Source organism: Anguilla anguilla, chromosome 19, assembly GCF_013347855.1.
Source record: "Anguilla anguilla isolate fAngAng1 chromosome 19, fAngAng1.pri, whole genome shotgun sequence".
NCBI lineage: Eukaryota > Metazoa > Chordata > Actinopteri > Anguilliformes > Anguillidae > Anguilla > Anguilla anguilla.
Genome location: NC_049219.1, coordinates 7,811,255 through 7,820,737, shown reverse-complemented (window position 1 = coordinate 7,820,737; position 9,483 = coordinate 7,811,255). Strand labels below are relative to the sequence as shown.

General features: G+C 46.9%; 1 protein-coding gene and 1 long non-coding RNA gene across 4 annotated transcripts in view; one reads left to right on the top strand and one right to left on the bottom strand.

Annotated features, from left to right (window-relative positions):
* The window catches only part of LOC118219326, a 285,113-nt gene that overhangs the window by 84,837 nt on the left and 190,793 nt on the right, over positions 1-9,483 (top strand). The gene's annotated exons all lie outside the window — the stretch shown is intronic.
* LOC118219253 (membrane-associated guanylate kinase, WW and PDZ domain-containing protein 2-like) overlaps positions 2,895-9,483 on the bottom strand; it is a 159,710-nt gene continuing 153,121 nt past the window's right edge. For all 3 annotated transcript variants that reach the window (XM_035402270.1, XM_035402271.1, XM_035402272.1), the window contains one exon: positions 2,895-6,701. In XM_035402270.1, coding sequence (XP_035258161.1) covers positions 6,085-6,701 — 617 coding nt within the window. In that variant the 3' untranslated portion in view covers positions 2,895-6,084. The remainder of the gene's footprint in view (positions 6,702-9,483) is intronic.

Sequence of the window (9,483 nt, the reverse complement as noted above, 5' to 3'; positions counted from 1 at the left end):
TCCCGCAGTCTACCGTGCTCTCCTTACCAAGAGCAGGCTACAATCCAACTCATTAACACAGAAGCGAATTCTGACCGTAACGAAGTAAAAATATTAACGCTGTCCTCGTTTCACTGCCCTGGCTTAAACTGATTTTAAGATTCACTTGTTCTGAAATCACTAAATGGTCAAACAACAAAACACATCACTGATTGTCCATCAGAACACACGCCCAGTAGAGCACTTAGATTATCCAGTGGGGATGGGGAATACTGTTTTCAAGCCTGCAAACTAAGGAACACGTTGCAAAGAGACACCAGAAATGCGAACAATGGACATATTGAATTTTGAAACTCACTTGTTTTTTTAACCTTGGCTTTTCAGTTTCGCCTTTTCCCCATTTCTCTCTCTCTCGTGCTCCTGAGGTGGCACACACTGAAGACGCTGGTGTGACAGTCTGGTCCCTGCTATCTTTATATGAAGCTTTTGGTTCAATAGCTCACCACAGTGCCCTGTGATGCACGGCTAGAATAAAAGGTTTCATGAACAGTGTTTCTGGCTCCAGCCAGACCCCCCGTACACAACATTTTCAGCTTGAAATTTCATACTTGGATGAAAGACCATGTTTGTTGGAAAAAAAAACTTGATTTTTTAATATTCATTCATTTATTTTTTAAAAATCGAGCTCATTTCAACACCACAAAAGTTTGAAATAGTTCCAGTGACCAGGCGTCCATACACTTTCACGAATTGGCACACCACCGATTTCAACTGTCAGTCTGTAGTGTAATCAGTTTTTTAAAAAGCGCAATCTCTGTCGAAAGGAATCATTTCCTCAACAGGAAGTCCGATCAGTGCTTTGATAGGTTTGTTCAACACTTGGCGGGGGATGTAGGTGACTGTGAGCGTGTTGCCGGGTTTGGAATGTTGCCTTTGCAAGGTTTGTGCTGTGGTAATACACTGCAGCAAGTTACAGTGTGTCATGGGTATGTAAAATTCCACACGCGGTCGACCTCTCAGTGACCACACCTGTGCTATTCAGCAACGGAAGTTCAGTTCACGCTGTGAAATGTTCACATTGATGGTTCGGCGCTCCAGAACATGCTCTAAAAGCGTCTAATTAAGAACAATTAGCAGCTCGTTCAATTTCAGGGGTTACTAAGGCTACCAGAACAAAAACCACAAAGTGGGAACACAATACCCCTCGTATATAAATACATTAGCGCCAACGGAGTCAGTTTGCACAAATAACCCAAATACGTGATAGCTGTCAGAGGGGGACAATGCGGTCCACTTGAATCCAGTGCATATTTTCTTTTTTTTTTCCCCCCTCGTATCTTCTTTTGTGTGACCTCATCACCAAAGCTCTGCCCTTTAAAATCTCCCTAGTATGGCCTGGGATGGAAAGGGAGGGATTTATATGACTGTATGTCTCTTCGCAGGTCCTCAGTTGTGTAGGCGTGTCATCCACATACATCTTATTAGCTTGCATGTAATAACACAAAGGCACTATCGGGTTTTTCAACAAGGGGGTTATAGAACGGCACGCTTTAACTGTCTACATGGCTTGTATAAAGTACGGTTGTAAAAGGCGGTCTTAATGGATTAATTATTTTCTTTCTTAAGTGGGACTAATGGAAGGTTTTCCCACTTGAATGTCACTACGAGCGAGCTATGCAGTAAATTCCCCACGCGGGCTTCCAGCTCAAAATCTGTCAGCACTGCCGGACTATTATACTCTTTAACGGGACAGAGGCGTCCAAATCCCGGAGAGGGGAAATTGCTGTTTTCGAGAAACAGCTCGGATTTTAAAATTCCAGGAGCGTCGGCAGAATTTCAAACCAGGGAAATAAATTCAGCGTTTCTCTAAAACAGAGGCCATCATAAAACTTCTTCCACAGCCATTATCATTAGAAAAGCATGAAATGAGTCTTTTCAAATAGATTTGTTGAAGAAGGGTGTGGGGGGGTACACAGTTTTCATTTGGGCTGTTTGGCTGTTGTTTTCAATTCCATGCGCCTTAACCATTACTTGTAGCAAAACCGGTCCAAATCTGAGTCATTTTAAATTACTGGCAGTTATAATAGCCGTCTAAAATCGAAATTGCTGCTGAACTGGTCCAAATGAATTTGGCAATATCTATGCAAACAGTAGACAGATTTTTTTTTAATTTAAAAAAATGCCAGGGACACTTTTTTTACTTCAGGTTTGTTCCTGCAACAAAAGAGAGAGAAAGAGATGGGGGGAGAGGGAGAGAGAGAGAGAGAGAGAGAGAGAGGGAGGCAAGATCTGAGACTAATTGCTGAAGATGTGGACACCTATTCACTGAAACTTGGATTATGTATGTGAAATGCAAAGGTCAAAGTAACTTAAAACAACGTTTTCAATATTTAAAACAAGCACTAATTCTTTTAAAAAAACGTTGAATACATGTTTCTTTTTCAATTAAAATGAGCTTTTTCGAAACCTGGCAGTAGACACAAGGGGTCGCTCTTGAAACAGGCCGATAATTCACTGATCCAGAAGGACGTCAACTGCATGCCGTCAGCGAGAGGAGGTTCTGGAGATCATAAATCCCCGCACTGACGTGTCCTCAGCGAGGCGGTTCAAACTCCGAGGCACGAAAAGGGCATTTCATCGCGTGGAAATTTAAACCACAACCTTCACAAATAAGAATTAAGGCTCATCCAACGAGTGCTAGTTTCTTAACCAGATAAAATATTATGCTTAGCTCGAGATTTCTCCATTTTGGAAAAACCATTCCAGACCATGAAGTCACTCTCTTGTACACTACCTAAAAAAAAAACACTTTGTGAACCACTGCCTTTCATTTGTAATCTTTTTCGATTTAAGTCTCTCAAGTCTTTGCTACCTTCCAATTCAGAGCCCAGAAATGAATTAAAGACAACATGTCGTAAATTAGTAATATTGTACACTGCATCAATGTTTTATTTAACAGTATTTTTTTTTTTAGAATATCATACAGTAAACAAGATTTCTGCAAAAGTTAATATATCCATTGTGTTGCATTTCATAAAAATAGTTGCTCACTTAAAGTCTTTGTGACTATCAATAATACATGTAATTGTATTTATAGACACACCTGTACAAGGTAAATACACAGCTAACACAGTCATATCGAACTGAATGGGGCTCATGAACGTGCCGTCTTTCACAGATTCACTATATATTTATTTCATATAAAATTACTTGGAGCTGGCCGGAAACGGTTCCAGTGGCCAGCGGAGAACTGTGCAATGCAGAACAGAAAAGGCGGTGATCTCCCGCCTCTTCTGCAAGGAAGGGATGAGGGGGATGGGGGGTCACACACGTGCATATTCGGGTGAAGCATGGTTCATAGCTTGGATGGGGGGATTTAAGCGCGTCGAGCCGCACGGCGTTCCCTAGTAGCGGGCCACAGAAAAAGAAACCGTTATCCCACTTATTGACCGCAGCATACTAGTTACTGCTGGCTTTCAATGATCTGCACCGAGTCAGATGTTGTGCTCCAGCATCGTCTCGGCGTCCCCGTTTACAGTACAGGGATTTCTAAAACGTATTAGCTACGTAGGCAAACGGTCAAGGTCAGGTTTCGAGTTGTCGGGCCATTGCGCCCTTGATACGAAAATCACTGCTCGGAATCTGGATGCGGGTATATTAAGATATTGGGAACCTGACACGTGGTTTAAGACTACGCAGTTAAAGTGCAGCGTCGTAAATGCAGCAGTCCACATAGCAACAGACACACTGGAGACTAGAGAGTGCAAATGGAGAAGCACCTTGTGAACGTTCAAAAGACATCGAATTTTTTTAAGGATAGGCCCGAACTAATAAAGCACAGTGAACCGGTGTATAGCACAAGCCACGTTAGTGCTTTTCATTTATTTGCCACTCAAATTAATAAATATTTGCCAGTGGTTTCGTTTAATGTTTTTGTTAACTGAGTCAACGTTTGTAGCCTTGGCTAAAAATAAATAACATTGTCAATCCAGTTAGATAACTAGTTTGTACACAGTAACATTAGCCAACTGTTACTGAACGTGAAATAAAACTCAAAGAATATAAATTTCCTGGTTGTTAGAGTGAGTAAACATGTTTGTGAAGCATGGTGCCACACCATTTTGCCAGCTGTGGTTAGTGTCTCCAGCGTAGTCACACTCGTGGCGCACAGAAAATGACGCATTTTACGCAGAGTGCTATAAATGTTGTTCGCCGTGGGCCAGATCAACAAATCAGATGCGGCCGATCGCGGAAGCCGCTTTGTTTTCGCATTAAATCAAGGTTTTGGTAATAACCTGCGAGATGACGATGTAATGTTGAAATGAAGGAACATTTAATACTCATGCACCTACACGATTGCGCTTAGTAGTCGCACAAAGGCTGTCAAAACATATATAAATTGCATTCACCCCCGCTGCAGAATTTCCTTCACACACTGTCAAGACTAATTAGCTGGTTTTGCCGTGAGTGACAAACTAATGCTGATTTTTTGTCAGCAAATTTACATTCTCCTTCCCACTTTTTTTTTGACTTATCGCACCTGGTCATTGGTTGTGAACACACTCCATAAAGAGTACCTACTGCGCACGCCTTCTCTCCGCGGTGTGGCGATTCCATCCCTCGTCCGTAGAGGGGATTGTCGGACACTTACCTTGCACTTCAAACCGTGCTCATTTCACCAGCTGTTACTATAGATACCGTGTCCTCGCTCAGAAAATTCAAGGAACATCTGCCTCCAGATATGACGTAAATTCGTCCATCCACCACCCTGCTACAGAGACACGGCAAATGCACGCTGAATAAGCCAAGTAAACAAGCTCCCTCCCCCAAAAATGACCTTCAAACCAATAAGAGAACGGGATAATTTTTTTTGGCGCATTCTCAGGTATCAAAGAGGTGACTGATACAGACCGGACACAACACAGACGTACGTACGTAACAAGTGGCCATAAACGAACGTGTCGTGGCGCACCGGGTAAAAACTAAAGCGTTCGCCGTCGCAACAAAAGTACCTCCTCAGAAGTTTCAACAAACCGAGCTATTAGCAGCCTGCGAATGATTGCATGTCAGTTTTCAGCCTGCCGTCGAAATTCAAACTCCATCGCGGAGCTCGCTCCGCACCCGTAAGGCACTCTTGCCCCAAACGTATCCCACGATCCCCTCCTCCGTTCTACCCACCGGAGACTGAATGCGACACAGTGGCCGGGTTGGAAAAGTACAAAACGAAGGAGACCGGGATCCCCTGCAACGCGTAAAAAAAAACCTTCGGCATTCAAGGTCAAGTAAATATGCATCATTTGGAGTAAAACAAATCCACATCGACCTGAATTTCAATCACAGTTGAGACACAATGGGAAGATGAATCCTTTGCTATACAACTCATCTAGTTTGTATAATGTCTCAGGGTTACCTTCAGCCCACCTAAATATATTTTGAGATGATTGTATTTACATATTCTTCACATATTTATATGTATATATCTCTATCATCATATGTATCGTTATTTTAGACATCTTCCACGTCAGTGCTATCTCTGTACAGTTATTTAAGGCAGAGTTCAATGATGAAAAATCCTCTCAGTGGATCTTTTCTTTCCAAATCCCGGGGGAACAAAAGCTACTTTCAAGCAAACCCCTTCGATAATCTCTTTCTTGATAAAATATATTACCACTATGTAAAAATCTTCCTTGCCGTCCAGTCTTGGTCGTGAAACGAGTTGGCGCATTGGTTCCGCAGGGTGATTGGCTGTCACGGCAGTCCACGGCGTAGTGGGAGGGGCTTATCAGGAGTTCCCAAAAATAAACACCGAAAAGAAAATGGCGTTTTCAAACGCGGCCGACAAAGACCTCCGTCCGTCGCGCTACACCGTCTTTCCTTTCCTTTTTTCTTTTAAAAAGCGAGTGAATGTTTCCAGTTTTAAGGTAGCGGGTGTGATATCGTAAAACGACTCCGAAAACAAAATATATATATATATATATATATTTAAAAAAAAAGATTTTCCCCCTAAAAGTTGATGAAGTAAGCGCTCCGGTTTGCATCTGACGGTGGCGGGTGGTGGTGGCGGGTGGTGGTGGTGGTGGGGAGCGGTGGCGTCGGCTGACGAGGTTACCTGCTCACGGTGGAGGACCCCGATCGCAGCGTGCCGGGCAGCCTATCGGAGCCGGGGATTTTCCACGGCCCGGGGGAGACCGTGGCCTTCCTGTCCGGAGCCCCGCCCCCGCCGGGGGGGGCGTGGCTCGGGTGAGCCTTCCCCCGGCCCTCCGGGGGGGCGTCGCCGTTGCTTTGGGCTCCGCCCCCGTTGGCGCTCCGCGAGAGCTTGCCGCCTTTGCCGGGGCGCGGTTCCCTTCTCTCCCCGGCGGCGGCGCCGTTGCGGTGTCCCGCGGTGGACTGGGCGGGGTCGGGCTCCCTGGGCTTCTGCCGCCGCGCCCCTGGGCTCTCCGGAAGCCCCTCCCCCTTGGCGGCGGCGCCGGCGCCGCTGCCGCTGTTGCCGCGGTGTTGGCGGGTGGACCTGCCACCCTCGCCGCGTTTGCTCCGCCTGCTCCTCCCTGGCTCCGCCCCTCTGTCTCGCCCCACCACTGGGGGGAGTGGTTGGGTGGGGTCAGGGGGCGGGGCCAGGTGAGATGAAGGCGATGGGGTGGTCAGAAGAGTGTCAAGGGGCGGGGCTATTTCCGACAGGCTTGGGGAGGCTGAAGGGCGAGCATCCCAGGGGGTGGAGCCGTCTACTGAGAAAGAGGCGGGGGAAAAATCAACCAATCAGTAATCAAGAAATCAGTCAAGCTTCCTCGTTTCCAGTGCCCAAACAATCAGCTAGCCTGGATTCAATCAACATTTGGAAACTATCAAATCAAATTTTACAGCTTTATTTTAGCTTTGCCACCATGATAATTAGAACAGTTAAAAAAACTTAAGTCATTTCAGGTGTTCAACCTGTTACAGACAGACCTTTCATGCAAATAACCCATTTTTGATCAAATTGACTAAATGTAAGGTGTTAACAAGCAGTTAAATGAAGTGTCAGCCATTTTTGTTTACATGAACGCACCAACCTGTGTTTGTAAAGAACACTGACGCTTGATTTCTGGATCAAAGTTAAGGGCAAATGTTCACCGAATCCAGCGCACTGTTGATAATTATGTTTCCGCAAGCAAGGGTGTTGACTCAGCTGACCCGGAAGCGAAGCGAACACACTGGGCTTTGGGGTCACGGCGTGCGGACACACCTCGCCGAGCGCTAAATTCGGGACTGTTCCAGAGCCAAACACGACCGGGAACCCCCCGCGGGGCGGAGCCCGAAGGGACGGGGAGTCGGCCCGGGGCAGGTATCGATATTTCCGCGGTCCGGAAGCTTCTTTTTTTTTAGTTCACCCGGCCGCGCTAGCGGGCAGGTCTGCGGCCAGCCGTGCCGGGTCCTAGCCGGGGTCCTTCGAGTCCTTTGGCCACGGCATGTGCAGTGCAGATGAAAACGCTGAGTGAAGCAGCACTGAACTGACTGTCATTATTATTATTATTTATTATTATTATTATTAATAATAATAATAATAATAATAATAATAATGTGTATATATAATATAATACTCTTCAGAATGGGGAGCTTGTTCTGTGAGGTAAAATCATCAAAATAATGGAATAATCTAAAAAAGCAAAGTGCATCAATCTCTTACTCGTGTTTTTCGCGCGGAGACGTTTCCCACCTGTCGCATCCTCGTACCCATCATCCTCGGCGGCGGTCAGCGAGGCGACACCTGTGGCAAGCGAGCTAATCTCAGCTGTCACCTTGCGTACGGCAGCTCCTTGTCTCCGGGGGGGGGATACATCGCCCCGGTAACGCGCCGGGCAACGGCACGCGCAGTAACGGCTGGCGGAAAACTCCGTTCACAGAATCGCTTTCGTTTTCGCTCTTGATCGGAATCTGTTTTCAACACCGCGCACCGCCGTATGCCGTCCGAAAGCCCCCGGGCACAAACGCGTCTGAGAAATCAAGCGGGCCCGGAGAACGACATTTTATAAAGTTTTCCGATTCAATTCCCTGTATTTCCAAATCAAACGGGCCCGGAAAACAACATTTTATAAAGTTTTCCGATTCAATTCCCTGTATTTCCAACTCACAAACCATGCTAGCTTTTCTCCCCTTCGCTTCTAGGCTATTATCTGATAATCAGTTCTGTTGTGAGTCACAAAATGTAAGAGACACCACTGCATTCCCCCTCCCCCCACCCCCCCGGCTCCCCGATTGATTATTTTAAAGAGCGTGCAAGTGGTCCCGCTGTTTTTCGGGGGCGGCTTCTCCGCCAAACATCCAAAGCTGCGTGATACCAATCAGGCGCTTCACTCTCGAACCTCAAACTAAGTGGGGAAAATCACACGAGTTTTTTCAGGACCGCAGGGCCCGCCCAATGCGGGCCCAGAAATTTCCTAATTTCTTCCGGAAAATTCTTCCATAACCTGTCGGGTTTTGCGAACGGCGCCCCTGCTGCAAACTCTGCATCCGATGCCGCGGCCCGCGAGCCAGGCTAGCTGGCACAGACCGCGGTCGGATACAGACCCTTTAGCGAGCAGGCCGCAGTCGCCCGCATCGACCAGCAGGGGTCGCCAGAGAGCGGAGCGACGTGGATCCCGGCCGACAAAACTGTTCCGCCCATTACATGTCGTCTCGCTGTGTATTCCCCCACCCCCACCCGCGCCGTAGTTGGCGTTGGTGCAGTCCGGATTCGGTCCCGGACCGTGAGACCCAGATTCAATCACTAGAACAGCACCTTAACAGGGTGAGCCACCCAGCAGCCCAGTGTGTTTCCAGCTACAGCTCCAGGACAAGTGCATTAAGGAAGCGCAGTGCAGAACGTGTATTTCAATTCCAGTCTGGTCACCAATGTCAGCTGAATCACAAAAACAGCGCACAGTCCCCACCCCCCCCCCGCCCCCGCCCCTTTGTGAGTTCATCTGTGAACGCCTCACCCGAATGAAGCGTTCAGCAAACATCCTATTTGAAAATGCGTACACGTAAACACAATTCTCACGGTACAGGGCCCTGTTTCACAAAGCACGATTACAGAGTTAGCTGGATAACTGCGTCGAGTAAAACCCGGAGCCCTCCCCAAATCTGGAACACGGACTGAAGTAAAAAGAGCCGTTCCGGGTTTTATCCAGTTATCCAGCTAACTCAGTAATAAAGCAACACTCCCCAGGTGCACACTTCTTTGTTTAAAATCCGACTCCGGTATTAAAAATGTAAACAGCCGGCATTGTGGAGACTGTTCAGAACACACTGGTGCAGGAAGGCCGGTCCTGGTTAACGTGACTGCGTCTCCTTCAGCGGGAGACGGTGGCCAACGGCGGATCTTTTAAGAGCAATACATGCAACATTTCCGTCTGCCCGTACCGTCTCCTTACGAGTCCTTTTCAAAGTTCTTCTCATTTAGCTTAGCTTGAGTTTTTCCCTTTCTGTTTTCCTAATTTCTTCCGGAAAATTCTTCCATAAAGTGCCCAATGACAGTTGGGGACGAAAGCT